The sequence below is a fragment of the Sphaerodactylus townsendi genome, linkage group LG07, assembly GCF_021028975.2.
Source record: "Sphaerodactylus townsendi isolate TG3544 linkage group LG07, MPM_Stown_v2.3, whole genome shotgun sequence".
In the NCBI taxonomy this organism is placed as follows: domain Eukaryota; kingdom Metazoa; phylum Chordata; class Lepidosauria; order Squamata; family Sphaerodactylidae; genus Sphaerodactylus; species Sphaerodactylus townsendi.
In genome coordinates this window covers 68,877,619-68,901,647 of record NC_059431.1, presented here as the reverse complement: position 1 = coordinate 68,901,647, position 24,029 = coordinate 68,877,619, and the positions used below count along the sequence as shown (strand labels likewise).

At 41.7% G+C, this 24,029-nt stretch overlaps 1 protein-coding gene across 10 annotated transcripts in view; it reads left to right on the top strand.

Moving 5' to 3' along the window:
• LOC125436451 (aminopeptidase O (putative)) overlaps positions 1-24,029 on the top strand; it is a 235,445-nt gene that overhangs the window by 6,069 nt on the left and 205,347 nt on the right. For all 10 annotated transcript variants that reach the window (XR_007245061.1, XM_048503443.1, XM_048503441.1 and 7 more), the window contains exons 3-5: positions 712-878; positions 11,101-11,257; positions 17,898-18,146. Coding sequence is in view for 9 of the 10 variants with exons in the window: in XM_048503443.1 (XP_048359400.1) it covers positions 712-878; positions 11,101-11,257; positions 17,898-18,146 (573 nt within the window). In the remaining variant the exon portion in view is untranslated. The remainder of the gene's footprint in view (positions 1-711; positions 879-11,100; positions 11,258-17,897; positions 18,147-24,029) is intronic.

Below are 24,029 nucleotides of genomic sequence, written 5' to 3'. Positions count from 1 at the left end.
AAATCTTAGTGGAGTTGTAATTGTTTCCAGAATCATGCATCTTATGTCCTCCTCCACTATAGTCCTGGTTACTCATTTGTCAACCTGGACCATTTTCATATTGTTGTCTAGTCATCTAGTATAAATTACAGGCTACCTGGTCAGGAACAAATTTATTTGTATATTCTCTTGAGAAACTAATTCCTGGATATGCAGATAAATGTTTACTATCATTGCACTACCATACCTATTGATTGTAACTCCATACCTGGCTCCTTCCATGTCAGTAGGAGTCAAAACCTTTGCCCCCGTTCCAATTGCCAAACTACTACTGAGGCAACTTTATTGCATTCTCACACCTTGTCTCTCACTGATGAGACAAAAGGCAACATACCTAGGGCAGAAATGTCAAGTACTACTGTTACATTCTTCTGCCCTCTTACTGACAGTGAGTTGTTGGAGCAGTTGAAGGAGAATATATATAAAGATGGGAATATACATGGACTCTAAGTTATTGAAGCAGAATATGTATAAAGATGGGAATATACATGGACTCTAAGACTATTTTGTTTAGAAATTATGTGTTTTGCATTTAAGGATATATCTCCAAAACTCTAAAGTTAGATTAAGAACAAATGATAATTGTAATTTCTGTTTCTATTGTGAATTTGGTATTTCCTGGAATTACTTGTACAATGCATATTACTTCATTTGTATCTTTCTTCCCAATAGGCCATGTGTTTATACAATAGGATCTCCAATAAACAACAGGGCCCTTTTTCCATGCCAAGAACCACCTGTTGCCATGTCAACATGGCAAGCTACAGTCCGAGCAGATGCGTGCTTTGTTGTTTTAATGAGTGGTGAAAATGCTGCAGAACCAACTGAATCTGAGAAAGGTACAGTGTGCATCTTAATATACGATGTAAAATGTCATTTGAAGGATGTGCTAACACCAGGATAGCACATCTGATCAATCACATGCTGACGCTCTGTCTTCTACCTTTTTATGATTTTGCCTTTCTCTGCTCCCATCCCAGCTTTCTCACTTTCACATTTCTCATTCCTCAGTCGGTCACTCCTTCCCCATCAAACTTTGTGTCTCCTTGTAAAGTCTAGGATTTTCTGATTAATAATTTGTAAATTGCATGAAAATACAAGTAACACAAAGTCTTCTTGAATTCTTCTCCATTTCTGAAGACCCTTCTGCCTGTGAACATTTGGTTATGGAACGTCCTTGGAGAAATAGCCACATGATCTGGGGTGGGGCGGACTTGTACTGAAGAGGGATGGGGTGAAATTACTCCGTTCTTCCTTTTGCAGGCACAGGGAAACGGGCGCTTTCACCCACTTATTTTTCTTTAGTCCAGGTCTCTGAATAATGTGGGTTTGAAGCCCCTGAAATTATTTTTGAAGGTTAGAAAGAGCTGCAATAATGGAGAGCGGTGCAGGAAAACTCTTATGTGCTCTCCAGGTACAGAGGTTTGCCATAAAGCATTGTTTAAGTTAGAGTTGCCCATAACAGTGGGAATGGGATCCTGTCTGTAATAGCTCTTCATAGACTGCTTTCCTGAGTTTTGCAGGTGTAGCTAAATTTGCTAAAATGTTCATACAGCATATGTACAGTGTGTGATGCTATTTAATACAGAAATCACTGTGGCCTTCATTGTGTTTATTTGTTGGTTCATTGTCTTGTGATTGATTTGTAAAGCATCTTGAAATATACTTCCTTCTGCTGATTCTAATGTAAAGATCTGTAAAGCATCATCCTTCTGTTTTAAGCACTATTTGCTTGACTTCATTTTAAACTCAGTGAATAAATTCATTAGATTTAGGGCTAGAAGTACAACATAATGCTGATAGGGTAATAGAATCATATCTGTTGTAATCAAGCATCTTGGGTGTGCATAATGCCAGGGGCCGAGAGGGAATCTTCCTTTGGGGATCCCTTGGTGGCTCTTGCAGTGGCGTAGCTGTGTCTCACCATTGCGGAGGGTGGCAGTGGTTTTGCCCCTCTGTCAGGACAAGTGCCCCAAAGAGGGTGAGTCTACTGGCTGATCCACCCCAGAACTCCCACAAGCAGATTCGGGGACCCCCTTTGTATGGGACTTGTCGTTAAATACAATTTGGAACGATTGCTGCATTTGTTTTCAGTTTGTAGTATTTGGGACTTAAGCATCTTATTGTTTGCAATAACTTATATAGCTGTTTTTAGCGTTTTACAGTTGTTACCTTGTGTACAGTCTGATTATATACATGTATAGTTAGAAGTAAAACTTATTAAGTTTAATTGGGCATAGTAAGTGTACGCCAGATTACAACCTTAAGACTCTCCTCAAATTCTTTAATAAGGAACTGACGAGACAATATTTGCAGAAGATTTCCGCTATTGGAATTCTGCAACTGTAGTAGCACCAAGCCTTTTTTGGCATATAAGACAATACAGGTAAAATACAGGGGAAAAAACCAGATTTAAAACAATCCCCAAAGCGGATGATAACAAAGAATCTCTTAATAACAGAGTGACACAACAAAGTTAAAAAACAGAACTATCCTTTGGGGTGTATAATTTCTAGTAAAAACTTGGCCACCAATTCACAAACTACAAAATCAGGGTTATTTAGCAAGTATAGGATCTTTTGAGTGTCTGAAATCCTGTCACAGTTCAAGGGCAGAGCATTTGCATATTTTCCCCTAATGGAGTTCTTAGCAGTTCAACAAACTCCAGCATTCTTTCTAATAATTTCTTATTACAGTTTTGATTACTTGAGACTTTAAATAAACAGTATATGCAGTCATTTTTTGAGTGTGAAAAAGAATGCTTTGTAACTTAAGAAGTTTAATTATGGAAAAAGTTTGAACATGCTGTTCATTAGTGTGTTCCAAGTGATGTCAGAATTCCAGGTTTTTACTGATTACATTCTGATTTAGCAGTCAAAAGTTGTGTCTTCTAGTGCTGTAGAGAACAGAAAAGACACTTGTTTTAATTTTTTTCCAGTATTTTCAGAGTCTGGTGAATGTAAGCTAGTTTAACCATCTTATCAAACGCAATGGGTTTCTTATTTAAAATTGAAGAGTTTGTAAAATGTACCATTTATTAGAATTAACTTAAGTGTGGGTATGTGTACATTTGTTTTGACAATTGGAAACTATTGTGACTGTTGTGTTGCAAGTGATAGAGTTGGCTTTCCACCACAAGACTCTGTTGTGAAGAACCCACCACTATATTCATGTTTAACCACTGCTGCTCTTTACTATGCAGTTTCAGTTCATTGCAGTCACTATGGGCATGGAATCAATTAAACAAAACACAAAGTTGCATGCATTGCCCCCCCCCCCCACGTATTTTTAAACATGAAGTAGCTTTAGCAAGCCATGACTTCAAGCATAGGATTGATGGGTATTGGAAATGAGTAACCCATTTCCCTGTGCTCAGAATTTCTTCTTCCTATGGTTGGTTGGTTGGTTTCTGTGAGGAGAAAAATGCTTTGAGGGATGATTTTAGATAAGGGAATGGCCGCATGACTTCTCCCGCTACTATTTTGTCTCTTGTATCTGACTTTGGGTTTTTTTTAAAAAGGGGAAGGCGAAGGACATTTGTAACTTTGTTGTGTTTTGTGTAGTATAGTAGTGTATGCAATGCCTCTCACTTCACAAAAGAGGCTCAGTAAGACCATGGCATGGGCTTTCTTACTAATTTTCTTTCTTCTCATATACACTTCTACTTTCATCTATTTGGGGATCATGTTGTGTTCGCTGCTGTCTAGGGTCCCAACCTGAACCAGTAGTTCAGTGTTCTCATAAGATCCTGTTCCTGTTTCTGAAAATCAGCATAATGGGTTGGTGAGTCACCCAAGGAATTCTTTGCATTTGATACTTCAGCAGTGCTGCATATGCTAGAAAATGCTGTTTTTTTTCCTTCTAGTTGCAATGCAGTATTTGGCCATACCTGGCTAAAAGGCTTTAGTGGCTTAGCTGGTGACTCAGGCAACTTCTTGGGGTGCCACACCTACAGCATTGAAGAAGGTGATGTCAGGTTTGCACCTTCTCTTGTGTTCCAGTGTGGTGTAGTAGTTAAGAGTGGTAGACTCTAATCTGGAGAACCAGGTTTGATTCCCCACGTGAGCAGTGGACTCTTATCTGGTGAACTGGATTTGTTTCTGTGCTCCTATGCATGAAGTCTGCTTGGGTGACCTTGGGCTAGTCACATGTTCTCCTACCTTGCAAGGTGTCTGCTGTGGGAAGAGGAAGGGAAAGGAGATTGTAAGCCCTTTGAGTCTCCTTGAAGAAGAGAAAGGGGTGGTGGTATAGATCTGAAACTCTTCTTTTTTTTCCCTTCCTGATGCCTCAGATTCATCCAAGGTGGACTGGTGCTTCCTGTGCATGTGGTTTGGATTCTACTGGGGTGGCAGAAACAGAAGAGGCTCACACTTTCTGTCTTGCAAACAGCTGCAGAGGAAGAAGAAGTGTTGGGTTGATACCCCCCCCTTCTCTCTTGCAAGGGGCTTACAAACTCCTTTCCCTTCCCCCCTCACAACAAACACCCTGTGTGGTAAGTGGGGCTGAGAGAGCTCCAAAGAACTGTGACTAGCCCAAGGTCACCCAGCTGGTGTGTGTTGGGAGTGCACAGGCTAATTTAGTTCACCAGATAAGCCTCTCCAGCTCAAGCAGCAGAGCGGGGGAATTAAACCTGGTTCCTGCAGATTAGAGTACACTTGCTCTTAACCACTACGCACCTGCTCTGATCTCGACACATAGTCTCCTGGTAGAACCATCCATTTGATTATGTTCACACTGCCTCAGAGTGTGGTGGAGACTCCTTCTTTGGAGGTTTTTAAACAGAGGAAGATGCTCTTTGTGCAGCCTAGCTTGGATGCTTCTGGGGCAGCATCAGTGTAGCCACCACTTCAGATCCATCCAAGCCAGGCTGCACAGGATCTTGCTGAATGCATGTGGGTGGATGGGGGAACTGGGCCCACTTGGAGGCCTGAGCTGGCTGTTCTTGTCAACCCTGTTTCTTTGGAGTGATTGTTTGCGTGCCCTGCCTCCTGGACAGTTTGTTTTGCCAGATGTTACTGTGGATATGTAGATGTGTAATGAAGTTCTATAGCTCAAGTTTTCCCAAGGGCATTGTCTGATTTCCAAACATGAATTTTACTGGTGAGTGGAATTGGTTCTCCTGGTTGTTGTGCTCTTGTGTTTGGTGTGTTTTACTGTTTATGAGTAAGGTGAATATATTTTTTCCCAGCTAAAAAATACTTAAATGGAATTTTGGAATTTTACTGCAGATAATTAGCTTGCCTGTTCTATTTAAGGATTCTGATCGCGACACATAGTGTCCTGGTAGAACCATTCATTTGATTATGTTCATACTGTTTCAGAGTGTGATAAAGTCTCCTTCTTTGGAGGTTTTTAAACAGAGGCTGGATGGACATCTGTCTGGAGTTCTTTGGTTGTGTATTCCTTCATGGCAGGGGGTTGGACTTGGTGGCCCTTGTGGTCTCTTCCAATTCTGTGATTCAACAGGTTTTTAATTAAATTAGAGGTTTGGCTTGCTGCAGTTGCATGTTGGTATTTCAGCATTATGTTCCAAATTGAAGTTATGCATAATGTTTTCATGGCTGAATTTTAAAAACAGATTTCTGTTTAAAACAGACCCAATGAAAAACAACCACCACCAAAATAACTCCCTGGTGTCATGGGGAAAATGGCTGCCACAGGATCTTTCCCTTCCATACTCAGCCATTTAGGCAGAAAAGCTTCCCAAAAGCATTGATCCCACGGTGTATAGCTTATGTGAAAAAGGTCTTGGAGAACAGATCTGGGTTAAGATCTTTCTTCTTTTGAGAATTCGTTATATTGACTGAGAAAGTAACATCTTGCCTTCATTTCCCGTCTGCATTTTGGCCAGGATGCTGCGCTCCCCCGCCACACACACCATTTAGCAGGATAGTCCTAAACAGAGTTAAATTCTTATATATCTGCTGATTTCAATTAATTGTGCTTTGGATGACACTGTACATTTAATAGTTGGATAAATTAATAATATTTTAATGTATTTTAGCCCTCATTTCAATATACTAGTTATCAACAAAATATTTATTTTTGTGAAAAAGAATTAAAACCCGATTACAATGAAAAAATCAACAACAGTATCTCAGAAAGACTCCCTCCCCTTATAGCAGGGGTAGGGAACCTGCGGCTCTCCAGATGTTCAGGAACTACAATTCCCATCAGCCTCTGTCAGCATGGCCAATTGGCCATGCTGGTAGGGGCTGATGGGAATTGTAGTTCCTGAACATCTGGAGAGCCGCAGGTTCCCTACCACTGCCTTATAGCTACCAATAAATAGGCTTAACATCTATTTTAATACGCTTTCAGTCAGAATATGTGATTAAAATATTTTTAAATCTTTTCTGAGATAATTGAAAATGGGATAATACACAGAAGACACAATTATCACATCTTGCACTATTGTTTGAGTTATAGAAATAAAAATTGATTCAGAGGGTATCCATGTTGGCCTGTAGTACAAGAGTTTGACTATTGAGAGTCCAACCTTTGAGTCTCGAAAGTTAATCTCCCTAAAATGTTTCTAGGTTTGTTTGTTTTGTAGTTAATGTATTGCTGCAGTACTTTTTGTAGTCAACATGTTGAAAATCTTGCCAGTTTCTCACTCAACATTTAGGACTGTTGATTAATAATGTGAGTTACTGGTACACAGTATTAAAGGGAAGGAGTTAACTTTTTATTTTCTTCAGGAAACACTGGTCACAATGTAATATGGTGGGGGATTTTTTTAAACCAGTCTGTTGGACCATATCAGTACCATGAGGAAATGTACATTATGTCCATGATTTTTGTTTGTTCCCGCTCTAGGTGGTGCTGTGTCCAAGGGAGCCTCACAAAGGCAGACTATTGAGACTGTAGACAGCAACAGAAATGCAAGAATAAGATGAGGATATAATCATGTGGGTAGAAAGGAACTGAGCAAACAGAGAATGTTGTCTCAGATACAGGGGCTCAGACAATCACGCTCTTGGAAACAGTGAGCAGAAGGAACAATAAGTGCCCCAAATGATTAGATATTGGTGAGAATGCATAGAAAAATAGGTGAATAGTTTTATCTGTGGGGACTTTCTGGAAATGTTTTTTATAATAGCAAAACCACTCAAGTTTGTGCCTATAATATAGAAGCTTCGAGCAATCTTGGGGAATACAACGCAGTCACTTCCTTCGGTGCAGAACTTCAGGAATAATGTTTATGGATTAGCAGGAAGAGATCTGAAATCACTATTATTGTTAATGTTAGGGCTCTACAACTTTTGACTCCATAGTGTGGAACCTCTGAACTACTATAGTTGTTCAGGATGCTTCTGTGTGTAGTCTTTCCGTGTGTAGTCTGTGAGACTTTCCATGGACCACTTCCCAACAAAAGGCTCACAACAGTCTGTGTTTGGGAAACATTTTAAAGCAACATGTCAAATATCAAAAAAGTTATACTGTATATTTTCAGTTATGCAACATGGACTTTCCTATGCTAGTTCTGTATTGTTCTCTTGCTGTGAATTTTGAGGTTATTTGGACTTTTATTTGTAAAAAGTTGCTGACTCCCAATTTTTGTAGAGAAGCATGGATCTTGGCAGATTTAACCTACTTCACATGGATTTTCTTGATAATTCATGACAGTATGTGACTACTATAGTGTATTCAACAGAGACTCCTTCCGCACAGCACTGGAGAGTGGGTTGCAGGCGGGATAACCCACTCTGCTGCTGTCCCATTCGCATGCCTCCATGCAGGCAGCGAACTGAGTCCACGGAAGCAATGCAGGCTGCTGTCGTGCCTTTGTATAGAGGTGTGTCTTAAAAAAACCCCTCACCTGCGCAGGGAGGACCTTTAAAAACTGGGAAGCAACTTCAATTTGCATTACAACTAAAGAATCACAGATAGTGCGATTCTTGAAAAACCCGGATATGTGAGTGTGTGTGTGGGGGGGTGGTCAGAATGTGGAGCGGACTGTGCTAGGAGCGGGATCCGTGCAAAGTTCCTCCCAAACACGGGTTTTATTCCGTGGTTGGCCCGAGTTTATTGGCCCGTGCAGAAAGAACCAGAGATAAGCTGGTCCAAAACAGCAATTTTTTATTTACAAAAAGTGCAACTCTTACAGCCATTTAACTGGCATGCAAGAACTAGGAATTGAAATCACTAAAAATCTATGACTCAGTAAACTATACTACCTAACCACATCCTCCCGTATTTCAGCCGGGAATCCTACAAAGTGTATCAGTGCCACAACTGATCAGAATCAATTTGGAAGCCGCCGGTATCATCAGGCTACCATTTGAGAGAAGTGGCTTTGCTGCCATTACCCAGTTTTAATATGCACAAAGTGACCAAGTTCTTTATTTCTAATAGAAGAAGACAAGCCAGTCCTAATACTTCTGCATGCATCCAAGTCTCTGCTAATGTTCATGAAAGTCCGCCCCCTTCAGGTTAGGTGAGCCAGTTGCAAGTTCTGTGCAGCCGTTAACAAGTAGCAGTGGCAGTAATCCAAGGCTCTCATTGCCATGTTATTATGAAATTAAAGTAAAAATGTCTGCTGGAGCCTGTAAGCTTCTCTTATGTGTGGTAGTTCCACTCGGCCCCAGGCCCTGCCTCCCAGCTGGGTTTGGTATTCCTACAATTTTGTCATCTACGGTCTTAGCTGCAGCCCAGCTTTCTAGCCTCTACAGACACTCCAGTACCAGCACTGGTGGGAACTCCAGCTCCAACAAAGGTATTATGTTGGGGAGGCTACATTTCACTGCCCCACCGAATAGGGGTAGTTCTGTGCCGGTCTTGTTTGCTCTAGCGATTGTATTCCGAAGTAGGTTCCCGACCCCCCAGTCTCTAACTGGCCTCTTCACTGACTTGGTCTTCCATATGCTCAGCTTCAGTGGTTGCATAAGGTCAGTGCGGCTTGCTTTTCTCTCTCAGTCCCCGGTGATTTCTTGGATCTTGCAGAACAGATCTCTTGTTCTTCCTTTTTTGTTGTTTTGTCCTATTTCTCTAAACTGGTTATAATAATTCTCTCTATCTGTATGTTGGAGTCACTTAAATGCTACGTTCAGACTTTTGATTCTGATTCTGTCACCTTTTACTTTTGCTTCTCATCTTTCTTTAGCAATTTTTAGAGTTTCCTCAGTCATTGATCAAGCCTTTCATTTCTTTTGACTACAAGAATAGTCTGCATATTCTTCATTGGTAATATCTCAGATTTCAGCCCATAGTTCTTCTAATTCATATTCACTTGAACTTAGTAATGCAAATCTGTTCCTTATGTTGTTTTTAAGCTGTTCAGGAATGTTACCTATATTGTATTCTGGCACTATGAAAGTTTTGGTGTTTTTCTTCAGCTTTATATTAATGTGAGATGTTATCAATTAATGTTCTTTACCATAGTTGGCTCTTTGGCTTGTTTTAGCAGAAATTATAGCACTTCTCTATATTCTGCTTCCAATTATGTAATCTATTTGATTTCTATATTGGCTGTCTGAGGATGTCCACATATACAATTGTCTGTTTTGCTGCCTGAAACATGTATTTGCATTGTTGTCTTCACAGAATTCTGTGAGTCTCTTTCCTGCTCATTTCGTGCTTTCCATTCTGGCAACAATATTTTATTTTGCTTTGTTTCCTACTTCTTTTGTGTCCCAGTCACCTATGATTAACAGCACATCTTGTTTAGGTATGTGATCAGTTTCTTCCTGGACATCTGCATAAAAGTTTTCAATTTCAGTCAACTGTTCATGCTATATCTTGCCTCACTGTTATCAGTTTCTTCTGTTTTCGTCATCCTCCAAGTAAAACGCTTTGTATTTTACTGGCTGAAAATGTCCTGAACCAGTCCACTTTTGTTCACTTAATTTTTAGTTTCTCATTTTACCATTTCAAGCTTACTTTGATTCATGCTTCTCATGTTCCATGTTACTTTTATATGCATCAGACAGCTTTGGACTTTGCTTTTGCATCCATTCGCGTTAATGACTGAATGTCCTCTTGACTTTAGTCCAGATATGTCATTAAAAATAGCACTATTCATGCTTGTCCTCTGCTCTTCCCCAGTAGCTGATTAAGGGCCATCTGACCTTGTGGTACCATTTTCCAGCACTATCTTTTTTCATTTTGGATTGTCTCATGTTAGGGTTTTCGAGGTTATGGTTGGTCAGTAGAAGTTTGCTATTTCTTTCTTCTGTGCAGTACTAATCAGAGTTAACTGAAGTGACACTGCTGTTGACTACAGATTTCCTCCTCCAGTATTGCCTTTCACTGCTGCTGCTGCCCAGGATCTAACCTTTAACCATTCCTCCTTGAGGAACTCTGCTAGAAGTTTAGCATGTTGACAAAAGCGTAGGCCTCTTACATTATTTCTTTCAGCTTCACTGATGCATACAAACCCCTTCACCTTGTGAAGGTGTACATCCAAAAGAGGAAGAACCATGTTTCTATTATTTTTATAAAATCAGAATTCTTAGCACTTTCTTGTTGTTATATTAGTTTGTAGTATTGTCATAAAGTATAATATAAAATCAGTATGACAGAATTTGAAGGGGAAAAAATCCTCAGACTTCTTGAGGAGGAGGAGGAGGAGGAGTAGAAGAAGAAGAGTTGGATTTATATCCCCCCTTTCTCTCCTGTATGGAGACTCAAAGGGGCTTACAAACTCCTTTCTCTTCCCCCTTCACAACAAACACCCTGTGAGGTAGGTAGAGCTGAGAGAGCTCAGAAAAACTGTGACTTGCCCAAGGTCACCCAGCTGGCACAAGCTAATCTAGTTCCCCAAATAAGCCTCTACAGTTCAAGTGGCAGAGCGGGGAATCAAACCTGGTTCTCCAGATTAAAGATCACCTGCTCTTAACCTCTACACCATAGGTGTCAAACTCGCGGCCCTCCAGATGTTATGGACTACAGTTCCCATCACCTGGTGGCAGGGGATGATGGGAACTGTAGTCCATAACATCTGGAGGGCTGCGAGTTTGACACCTATGCGCTACTCCATGCTGGCTGACAGGAAAACACTTTCTGCATTTAACAGGTCAAGCAGCTATGCAGTAAATAATTGTTACTCTTTTCTCATAGGTATATTCAGTTGGTTTTATTATGTGACCATGCCGATGCCAGCATCTACCTTCACTATTGCTGTTGGATGCTGGGCAGAAGTTAAAAGAGAAACATGTGCAATTGATGCTGAAAGGAATGAAGAATTCTTTCCACTGCACCCAAAAGCGGATGTCAGGTTGGTGATTACAGCTTAAAAATATGTACTTTACAGAGTATTCTATTTCTTGTTATATAAGAAAATGAAAAATCAAAATCAAGAAACACTAGTGGAGCATATTTAATCAAACTAGAGGGAAACCATATAAGAAAAATTATTTCAGTGGGCATGGATGTGCAAGAGTATAGTGCATATCTAGAAAACAAAATGGTTGAGTAATGGAATTAGCTTGATTTCTGCATGGATTCACTTTCATTGAGGTGTGTGGAGAATGAACATCTTAGCTATGCAGAGCTCTCCTCCCCACCCCCCGGCCCCGTTAGGATCATATTTGCTTTTTAAGTCACTCCAACTGTTTTTGTTCTGACATAGTAGTTAACTTGTGGAGGTTTGCAGATCTACATCTTTAGTTATGTTGCTGGAACTGAAACTAAGGGTTTTGTAAGAGATTCTTAAATTCAAACACTTTTATCTTTATTTCACTTAGGAACCCTAAGTTTTCAGTTTTAGGCTGGTGCTCCTTAATTGTGAGAATACCTATACATAGTCTCTATTTGCTGTATATGATTTTACAGACCACTTTCATATGTTATTGATAGTCTATTTTTTGAGACTCCAAACTTGGGGAAAAATCCTAATTTAGTACTATGATCTAATCATGTTTTCTATTTTTACTTTTTCCAATCAAATAATATTTGAAATACCAAGCATTTATTAGTTTTGTTTTGTTCATCTTTTTTGCAATCAAATAGTTAAAAAAGGTGTATTATAGTTGTGATGTGGTTTGTATGTAAAGTTTTGGGTCTGCAAGGTTTTTTTTTTGGTAAGGATCAGGTTTGGAGAAATTTGATATATGATGCTGTTAACCCATTCTTACCTCAAGACTGGAAGCATTCAGAACATCCCCATGTATGAAGAATTTATAAACAAATCTGTGCTTGGTGCTGATGTAAGTGCTGATTCCTACACCACAGCTAAGAGATCAGGAGCTAATTTCCCAGTATCTTCCAACAAATGTTTTTACACTGGTTTGAGTACTAGTAAAGATATACATCTAGGATTGGACAAAATGCACAACTCGGTTTCTGTTGACCTAGGTAGAAAAAGCCATATTCTTCCTTTACTGAAAATCATAAAATGGCAGAGGTGATCTGTCATTTGAAAGAGGACCTTCCAAAGGCAATAGGTCCAGCAGCAATAAATCTTGATTACCCTTCAGGAGAAACTTTTTTATTTAGTTGAAATGGGAATAGGACATTAACCTGTTATGAACCATGAATGAACTACCATAGTAGACAAGGCTCAGTTATGACGTCAGATCAAATAATCGGTTTCACTATCAGGAGCCTGTACTAAGTTAGTTAAAATACATTTTAATTATTTTTCTTGTGATTTCTGTTTTTATTTTTCTCCACACAAATCCAACTTGTTTCCTTGTAAAACTATTTTTCCTCGAACATTCATAATGAAGAATATTTTGATTTGAGAATGAATGGGGGCCATCAGATAGTATATTAATTTAATGACCAGGAATACCATTTCACCTTTCTGTGTTTTATTGTTCATTCCAGCAAGTTGTAGTGTCTGTGCTTCCCTTGTTTAAGCATTCTTCCCTGCAATGGGCTTTAGTGGCACTTTACCGGCTCCCCACCCCTACCCCACGCCACTTACCACCTACCTGTTGATGATCCTGTGGTCCTGGGAGTCCAGTAAGTTTGGAAGGCTGGTGGGAGTGTGGGAAACGGGGTAGTTTGGTGTTGTAGGAGGACAGGGGTGAACCAGAATGTTGGTGGGGAGCCTGGTGGAGCAGCAGGCTGCAAAGCACCGCTTCCCCATTGGGCCAACTTGTTTTTTGGGGGTGGTGAGAGGGCGGGGGAAACAGGGAGGCTATGGGGTGGGCCTGGTGAAGCAGTAGGTAGCAAGATGTCACTGCACCATCAGGCTGCCTTGGTTTTGGGGGGGAGGGCAAGGGGGAAACTGGGAGGCTGGGGGCAGGCCTGGTGGAGCAACAGGCGACAAGGTTTTTGAGCGCAACTACGAATTTCCAACACAGGACAGTCCTGCTCACCCATTGGTTGGGGGTTTGTTGTTGCAACTTTAGAAATTATATAGGTCAGTGATGGTGAACCTTTTCAAGACCAAGTGCCCAAGCTGCAACCCAAAACTCATTTATCACAAAGTGCCAACACGGCAATTTAGCCTGAATACTGAGGTTTTAGTTTAGAAAAAACGTTTGGCTCTAAGGTTCGCGTTACTCAGGAGTAAACTTGGTAGTAACCATGCAACGCTTTGAATGGGTGAATCACGAACCTAGGAGGGTTTACTCAGAAGCAACCCCCATTGCAATTAACCAAGCTTACTCCCAGGTAAAAGATTGCGCTTTAGTTCTTCTCGTGAAAATCAGTGGAGTTTAACAGTGCTTAACAGGGTTACCTACACTGCTTCCCCAAAACTAGATCTGAAGTTTAATGCTAATAATCTCCCTGAAATAATTACACTATTATCACACTGGGGGCCTGGCGGGGGAAAGGGGAGGGGTGTGGGGGGAGAGGGAAGTAAAACTTCAGCTGTCTAAAACCCAATAACCCCCCACCACAAAATAGAAGTAAAAGACAGTCAAGGAAGGCAATCCTAAGCAAGAATGCTGTGCGAGGGGTGGGATAACTTCAGGAAAGCTAAATTGGTGGAGCGGTTTTTCCTTCACATGTCATCATAGCACTTGACTTCCCTCAAAAATGCAACAGGAAGAGAAAAATAAAAGCACAGAGGATATTTTTAAATGGACCTCTCTGTCCCACACTTGCCTCTGTCAGAATGGCCCTAATTCTGACAAGGGGGTGGGGGAGAAGGAATGCTCAGGGCGGTAAGGGATGCTCCTCTCCCTTTTTTGCCCGTTGGTCGGGGCCTGGTTTAGTTCAATTCTTTATTGGTGTGAAATGCCTCCTGTCTTTTGTACTTTAAAAAAATTATTATTATTAATTTTATATACCGCCCTCCCCCTGAGGGCTCAGGGCGGTTCACAACAAGGTTAAAACATACATTAAAACATAATTTAAATATTAATTACATAAAAACAGAATCCATTTAAAAATGTGGATGGCGTCTGGCTACCCCCTCCCCCCCTTGTGCCCACGGGAGGCCAGATGACATGGTAGATGTATTTTTAACCAGGCTGTCCAAACGCCTGGCGGAACAGGTCCGTCTTGCAGGCCCTGCGGAAATTCTGTAAGTCCCGCAGGGCCTTGATCTCCCTAGGGAGCCTGTTCCACCAGGTAGGGGCCAGGGCTGAAAAGGCCCTGCCCCTCATCGAGGCCAGCCCTGATCATTTTTGGGCCAGGGATCATGAGTAGAGTCCTGCTCTGCGAGGAATGAGAGGGAGAGCCTACCAGAGAGCAATATGGGAGGCGGGTCCCTCCAACGGGTACATGCAGGTCCAAGGCCGCAAAAGCGGCTTTGAGAGGTCAAAACCAACACTTTAAACATAATCCGGGAACTCAGTGCGGCAGCCAGTGCAGATGGTAAAGGAGGATCGGGTGTAATGGTCGATCCCCTGCTCGAACTGCCAGTAAAGCAGCCTGGCTGCTGCATTCTCGGAATGAGTTTTAATTTCCAGATCATGGCCACAGAGCAAGCCCAGCATAGAGTGAGTTACAGTAGTTCCTAACCTGGAGGTGACCGTTGCATGGATGCACCGTTGCTAGATCCAGAGCGAGGAGAGAGTGCGAAGGGGCCAGTTGCCGTTGCCTACGCCCAGATGGTAGAAAGCTGTCACTGGGCCACCCGGGTGACCTGGGCAGCCTTCCAGAGTGACAAAGGCAGGATCAGGAGTCACCCCAAGGCTTTTTTGGCCGATGAGAGCAAGCTGAAGCGCCTTACCATGCAGCATAGGCAGGCCAAAGGACTCTGAACACTCTCCCTGACCCAGCCACAGGACCTCCGTCTTTGTAGGATTTAACTTCAGCCGACTCGCACTCAACCAACCAGCAACAGCGTCTAAACAATGCTGGAGAGCATCAGGGGCCGGAGTCAGGTGGCCCTCCATCATGAACATGAGCTGCGTGTCATCAGCATATTGATGGCACTGCAGCCCAAAACTCCGGACTAAACCTGCCAGGGGGGTGCATGTAGATGTTAAAGAGCATCGGGGAGAGGATCGCCCCCTGCGGCACCCCACAAATTATGGGATGACGCCTGGAGTTCTCTCCCCCCAACACCACCTGCAGTCCCCGGCCTTGGAGAAATGAAGTCAGCCAACACAAGGCCTTGCTTTGATCCTGTGGGAACGGGATTGGCGCCACAAGCCTTGGGACCTTGCAAGATCTCTCCTCCCTCCCTGGGCTCCCAGGCACTAAAAGCCCCATCGCTCTCTCTCCCAGGGGAAGGAGGCCCTTAACAAACAGTTCATCCCAATCGGGGCGAGCGCCTGAATCCCACCACTGTGCCTGCCCTGCTATTGGCAGACGCACTCCTCCCAATGGGAGCCCCTCACCCGGGCTGCCGCTTTTTAACCCTACCCCCAACCTTTTAGTTTGGTCTCAAAAGTTACATGTCAAGAAAAGTGTGCCAGCCTCCAGTCTCCCAAGCCTTGTGGGGGAGAGGGGGTACTCGTGGGGCAGTAGATGGTACTTACAGCAAATCAGGTCGACTCAAGAGGACCTCCCTGAAGCTCTCATCCAGCAGAGCGCCTTGTGCACAGTCAGCCTGTGCAGCATGACTCCCAACACATCTGCTGGCAGTCGCCTCTGGCTGGGTGAGGGGGGAAAGGAGAGGGGGAGATGATGGCATGTGTGCCCACAGAGAGGGCTCTGAGTGCCACATTGGGCACCCATGCCATAGGTTTGCCATCATGGATATAGTTTAAGGTGATCTCCAAAATGTCCTATCATTAATAGCCTTGCTCACATCTTGCAAACTGAGAGCCATGGCTTCCTTGATTGAGTCAATGCATGCTGCTGGTTTATTTGCTTTTTTGGCGACCCATGTCATCTGTAAAAATTGTCCTCCAGCATCACATTTCAAATGAATCAACTTTCTTCCTGTCCGCTTCCCTCACTGTCCAACTTTCACACCAATACATAGATATGGGGAATACTATGACATGAAGGTGACAGTAGTAGAGGTGCACTGGCCATGTCCTTTACTGTCACACCTTGAGGTTCCTTTGAACAAACTGCTTATATGCTATCTGAACTTCCAACCATCTTTCCCCTCTCCCTCCTTATTCTGGTCAGCAAAGGTTAGTTGTGGGATCTGGGCTGCTCACTGAGGGGCAAGAGAAGGAGCAGGATGGGGAAGTACTTGGTGAAGTGATGTTGGCAGTAGAAGCACTTAATCCCTCAGATGTTAAAGATTCTGCTGCAATGTCTTACATATAGAAATGAACAGGCCCTCATGAACTTCGCAGATGAAGTTCTTTCCCATCTGGTTTAGTGTCTTTCACCTCTGCTTCTGGAAGGGCTTTGAGCCAGCATATCCCTATCCAATGTGGACTCTGCTTTGTTTTGCTTTCCAACTAGGGACACTTCCCATAGCATCTGCCAGACAGAAACTGGGAAACACCCACCCCCAGACATCAAGCCTCTCCATGGCTGATACTGGCCAATTTTTGACCTTTTGCTAACATGCACTGGCTTACTTTCAACTCTGATCCTATGCCACTTCATGTATTTATTTTAGTTACTTATTATTTATTAGCACTAAAACCCATTTTAAATTAAAAGGTTGGGTGGGTGATTCCCTTCCCCTCCCTCCTTGCCCCCTCCCAGGAGAGCAGCCCTCTGTTCCACCCCCAGTTCTACTTACCCGAGGCTAGTGCTCGTCGTCCTTGTCAGGTAGGTCCTGATGTTTGTTTGGGGTGGGGGGACAATGCGCTGCTGTTCCACACTGGGTTGCTGTTTGGGGCAGCAGGAGGGTACAATGGGGATGCTTGAGGCAGGCTCAGCAGGGCAGCGGGCGGCAACCTGCCACTGCCCTGGAGTGCTGGTTTATTGTTTGAGGAGGGATGGAATGTCACCCACCACTGGGCGCACAGGACCTACTTTATTAGTCCTGAGTGTCCATTGGCTGGGGGTTTGTCATCAGACATTCCATCCCTTAGGTCAGTGGTGGCGAACCTTTGGCACTCCAGATGTTATGGACTACAATTCCCATCAGCCCCTGCCAGCATGGCCAATTGTCGTGCTGGCAGGGGCTGATGGGAATTGTAGTCCATAACATCTGGAGTGCCAAAAGTTCGCCACCACGGCCTTAGGTAATTATGTATAAGGATTTACTTTTTGTGTACCTTTTTCTCCCCCATGGAAACCTAAAGTCATGCTCCTCCTTTTTACCAACACAACAAACTGTTGAGGTAGCTTAGGGTGAATGTGTATGATTAGCTCAAGGTCACCAAGAGTGGGTATTCAAATCTGGGTCTCCCAGCCGCTCATCTGACACTGTGACCACTGCACCACTTTGGGTCTCTTGTTTGATAGAGATTGATACTATGACCATCAGTCACAAATGCAAGGGAAGACATGGTATTTCTGATCCAAACGGATTGTTGCCTTACTGCAGCACTTTACAGCTACATTACCTTCGTGTGCTTGGAAGTTGTTCTGTAATAACTTTAGCTTATTAGAAATGCCAAATCAAACCAATCTATTATTTGTTATTTCAGGATGTTTGAACAGGCTTGTGGTCACTCACCCTACCCATGCCGTTTTCAAGATCCTGTGGCTGCTGCTCAGGTGGTCATTCTTCATCGGCTCTTTGCTCCTTGGTGTCTTAAGGAATCTTGTGAGCAAGTTATTCTACAGCTGATTCCTCGTTGCCTCTCAGCAGCTTATGCTCTGCTTGGTACCCATCCCTTTTCCAGACTTGATATCTTGATTGTCCCATCCAACTTTTCCAGTCTTGGAATGGCAAGGTAAGGATATTTTCTAGATTTTTTCACTCCTTGTACTTCTCTGCACATTACTTTTAGTGGATCTGAGTAGGTTGGTGGTGTCTCAGCTCTTGGATTTTTGTAGGAAATTAATTCTATGGATCCTTTTCCGTTTGGTTTTTGCCTTGGTTTTGATAAGAAAATAGACTGGATTAACTAAATTTATGACCCCAGCCAGGAGATAGTAAGGCAGGAGCTTTTCTGTTAATTCTCCTGTACCCTCAGATCCTGGTTTTACATTTTGAGACCTGTTCCTTCACTGTCTACAATTCTATATATAGTTATGTGATACATTGTCGTCTTAGTAGTGGCAACAAAGCTATGGAATTCTCTCCCCTACAAAAACTTTTTGCATCTTCCCTTTATTAAAAGGTTGTTCAGGGAATGCTACAAAAAGAGTATAAAATAGAGTTAAAGATTATTTTTTGTGTTTATGAAGTCACCATCTAAAAATGTTCTAGAAAAATATCACATTTGCAAATAAATTCTGGAGTTTGATGATAGTATTGAATTATTGAGTCACTTATAAGAAGAAGATGAAAAGCAAAATATTCAAAATGCATCTCCTTGAATATTTTATCAGTGAAATGGAAGTCATTTACCTACATTTCTAATCGCCATCCTATGAAAAATTTCTTCAGTCTTTGCTCATTGACTTCAGTGGACTCAAGCTAAAGTAACTCTGGGAAGGAGTGCAAGGTATAATGTTGTTGCTCTTTTCTGCTTGATTGTGCCGGATATTCTGTGATAAATTCCTGTTGATCTAGCTGTAACAATTGAATGGCTTTAATTCAGCTACAGCTGTGTGTTCCAGAACACTTTATTACTTTATGAATTACCCTGATGCAGAAAGGGTGGTATGCTATATATTTATTTAATCATTGGCTTATCTGCAGTAGTATAAACATAACACAGCATGCTGGCACAAAAGAGCTGCTGTTCTGAGAATTCTAATTGTGCTTCTGTCTGCCTGGGAAGGAAATAGCCATAAATTTTCAGTCGTCATCCTTAGAATTGGGATATTGTATGTGTGTGTATATTTGTGTGGTCATGTATACTGGCAAGTCTGTTCCTCATTAGCTTTGTAGCTACTTCATTTTTAATACACCAGAGTACCATCCCTTATTTGAGAGGGATGGTTATTCTGCATTTCAGAGTGGAAGAAATGATGCTGCTTCTTTTGCAGAACAGCTTAATTAAAGGCTTGAGGTCATGTTTTCCAGCAGCCCCTGCTGCAGATTCAGCAGCGTACTCTTTCAAGATTTAACCGACACCTTTTTAGGAAAGCTCTTCCTTTGAAATAATACTTGTATGTTTTGTGTGTATCATTCCTTATGGTTTAAATTTACCATGGTTTAAATTTACCATGTTTATGGAAAGCAAATCCTGATTACTTATTAAACAATAATCAGAGGCAAGAACTCCTGTTTCCTGATCTTCAGTAAAAAGTCAAAGCTTTGATTTTGACTATACTTAGGTTAGTGTTACTATCATCTAACAGCTTCATTGGTTCTACTTGAGTAAGTAGAGTGGTGGATTGTAACCCTGCAGTTGTGGTTTCCATCAATGGTTCTGTTCTCCTGCTCTACTTCAGACTTCTTATTTTCAAAGACTTGCCAAAAATTGGAAGCAGGAATAGCTCTGTGTTTATTTGGGGAGGGAGAGAGAGATGCTGAACTATGGATCAATTTAACATTTTTAATTTGGATTCCCCTGCCAAATTCAGTTTAAATAATTGCTTGTGACAGAAACAGATAGTTTTAAAACATATCCAGCATATAAAACATATAACTTAACATATTCAAATACTGTGTAAGGCACAGAATTACCATTGTTTGAATGTTTTATTTCTTGAGAAAGTGTTCATTATTAAGAATAGGGTGTTGTAGCATAGTGTTTCATAACATTTCTAGCTCAGAAATAAGCTAGAAACAATGAATAACTCTTGCCATGCACAGTTAGCCTTTAACATCTTTTAGTAGGTATACAACTGCCTAGGTTATCTAGTTTGTGGACTAAATTATGTAACATTTTTCCTCACTGTATTTAATAGCAAAACATGGAAACCTGTGCACATTATCAGATCCGTCCAGTGGGTAGAGACACTGCTATCATCGAGTGTTCTGTAAATCTGGAGGAATTTCCAGAAAAACCCAAAATTGGCAACTGCCCACACAACCCTTACCTATCACAGATGTTGCAAAAGGCACGTAACTGGTGGTCTAATGGCAATTTGGGTTATTGTAGGAAGTGGAGAAAGTCAGAGCTGTGAAAATGAAACTTCCCCTCCCTTGCAGTTTCTTCTCTCAGGTATTTTATTTGTAAACATAGCATTTGAATTGGATATTATAAAAAGAAAAACATACAAAACAGGGGTAGTAAAAACATCAATCACCAGGGAAAAGTTATTTCATGTCCAAGAAGCTGTATGAGTTTATGAGACGTATCAACATCTCAGATAACAAAGGTTCAGTACCTCTGTGGAATGTTAACCCATTTGTATCAGATGCTATCATATATTGTCCTCTTTGTACTGCATGACAGTCTGTGTGTCCCATTGGTCTTGAGCCCAGATAATCTTTTTATATACGTAGCTCCTAAAAAAGGGGGTTGTTCTACTGTGGCTGGGAATTTTAGCTATAGTTTCTGAATTGCAACTCTCCTTCTCTCCTCTTCCTGTTGTGAGTGTATTTTTAAAAGCCTGGAATAGTAAATGGTTTTTAGAGGAAGGGCTGCAGTTCAGAAATGACAGTTCTAGAATCTAAACCACCCTTTTGTACTTTGTACACAGGCAGTCATGTTTCATTTTTTGATTTCTTTACCAACACAGCAACATTGCGTTTATCTCTAGGTGACTGATTTCTTGAACAGTATTTGACTGAACTCCATTTGACTGATGTCTTGAACAGTAACCGCTGGCCAAAATAAGCTACTCAGGTTGTCCCATCCTATTGTCTGTGTTGCTTTCTCCAAATGGAAAACAATAGTGCAGCACCAGGGCAGTGATGTGTACACTGTTATCTCATTTAGGAATACCAGTCCTTACAAAGGGGTGAGGGTGGGGGTAAAGAGGTGTGCGCTTCAATTCATCACAGTTTTGTTAGCTGGAACAAACAACAGATTGCTGTGTAGTTGTGAGTCTCCTGTCTCAAAAGGCAGCAACAATACTTTGGTGGTAGAAGGATGGGTTGATTACACAAGGAGATGAAGCAGTGTTTGCAAGAGGAGAAGATGCGTAAGTAAGGTATGCATAAGAACATAAGAACTAGCCTGCTGGATCAGACCAGAGTCCATCTAGTCCAGCACTCTGCTACTCGCAGTGGCCCACCAAGTGCCTTTGGGAACTCACGTGTAGGATGTGAAAGCAATGGCCTTCTGCTGCTGCTGCTCCTGAGCACCTGGTCTGCTAAGGCATTTGCAATCAGAGATCAAGGAGGATCAAGATTGGTAGCCATAGATACTCCATAAATCTGTCCAAGCCCTTTTTAAAGCTATCCAGGTTAGTGGCCATCACCACCTCCTGTGGCAGCATATTCCAAATACCAACCACACGTTGTGGGATGAAGTGTTTCCTTTTATTAGTCCTAATTCTTCCCCCCAGCATTTTCAATGAATGCCCCCTGGTTCTAGTATTGTGAGAAAGAGAGAAAAATTTCTCTCTGTCAACATTTTCTACCCCATGCATAATTTTCTAGACTTCAATGCACAGTCTTGCATTTATAGGGCTGGATCCTATAGGATCTCTGCTGCCTTCACTGTCAGTTCTGCAGTCCTCCATTCCCTTCCCCTATTCCTGTAAGATATATGAAGGTCCTTAAGAACAACATGAAGGGCTGCAGTGGGAAGAGGGAAATCACCTCTCCTCTTGGACTAATTTTTGTCCAATGAGAACAGAAACGTTTGCAAGAACAGGATGTGTATGTTTACGTATTGTTTCTTCTGATTTTTTTTCCTGCTAAAGACATCCCCCTCCAGTGCTAAATCCCATTCCAGCTAAATCCCATTCCATTTCTGAGGGTCCCTGACCCTGAGGAGTGGCTTTTTATGGTGTGTGTGTATAGTGCAGCCTAATATAGGAATAGACAGTAAATACTTTTCATAAGCAGTCATTATGTTTATAGAACAAAACATAGGCCCTTTGTTGTATTAATTATACAGAAAACCCAGTCAGTAACTAGTTAAGACATATTAACTCTAGTACAATCCAGATGTCGGCTGAGATTTTCAAAAGGCATGCCTAGAGGCAGGGTTTAAAAATCTTATTTTGACTCTGTAATAAGTGGTTGTTCTTCTTCAAACACACAAAACACCTAGTAACTTCTATTAAAACTGGTGTGCTGTTGCTGTGTGAACTATTTAATACAGTCTCCAGTATTAATTCAGCTGAGGGTAGTGGTGGTAGTGGAATACTTGGGTGCCTCATGAATCAACTTTTCTTGCTGTCTGGGCAATAAACAAATTGGAATCATGTGCATGCACCACCTGATGAAATATGTGAGCAGCATCTGTAAGAACAGTGGAGGGTATCTGACGGGAGGTGAAGATCTTTCAAGAGGGAAGATATACTTTCATGTGAGGCAGATAATGAAAAGGTGACATCGTTGGGGTGGGGCTTTTAGAATTGGACATGTGAGTGGAATTTTGGGGATGGGGAAAAATTATTATGGCAGTACTACAGTGAGAGTGGGGAAACCTGAGGTAAGGTAGGAGGAATCTTCCGGATGGGAAGTGCATGTACAGAAGATGTAAAAAAAGTAAAATGATTTCTTCATTCTCTTAGATCTATAGAGATTTTAACTTCAGAGGCTCAGGGCAGGTAACAAAAACATCCCTCTTCAGCAAAATGGAAACACATTCTGTCATTTTATCATTAAAATCCCTCTGCCTCCTGATTCATGCTGCACCCACTTGGATCTTAAAAGGTAGGTTTGCTTTTGAGGTGGTTCAGATTTGGAATTTCTGGTTATAGGGAATATTTTAACTGTAATTCATATTCTACCTTTCTCCTTATGTGGGGACATAAAATGACAACATTCTCCCTTTCTCTATAGACTTGTGAGATAAGTATGCCTGAGACTATGTAACTCAAGGTCACCCAGAGCACTTCAGTAGCAAAATGGAGATTCAAACTTGGGTCTTCCTTTGGAATGCACTTCCTTTGGAATGCACTCTGACCACTATACCACACATTTCATAATTTTCAGGAATACAGGCAGTCACTGAAAATGCTTCTAAACTCTTTTGTGTTGAAGATAAACTAATTCACAGATAATTTTATTGATTTGTTACCCTTGGTTGATTTGAGAGACAGTATTAGAAGTGTGTGTGTTTGGGTAAACTTTGTATGAGACCTAAGCTGTTAAGGAAACATCAAGGGAAGGCCTCCGTGTTTATGTCACGATTGTTTCTACTTCCAGGACGCCTGGTTGGCTGCTGTGTAAAATAGAATGATGTACTAAACAGACCACTGGTCTGATCCGGAAGGATTCTTCTTAAGTTCTTATGCAAATGTTAGAGAACCGGTGAAATATGAGATATGAGCGGTTGTACTCTTATATTGTATCTCACTATCAACATTGGATGCAATCAGCATGAATCATAGAGATGTTTCCTTCTCTTCTCTTTTCTTATTCTGTTTTTATTTGTATATAGTACCTCTAATATCTGCTTAAGTCTCCTCTCCCCAAGTAAGTGATTGGCCTGGGTCTTCAGTTGTCTGAAATTTTCCATCTGCAGCCTGCCAGCCTAACTTATTATCTTTCTCTGCTCGCTTTAGTTTCTGTTCCTGAAAAATTTTCTGCCTTAGGAATTTCAATTCCTTTTCCAGCAGTGTAGGAGTGGATGTTTTTATATGAGACTTTTTGA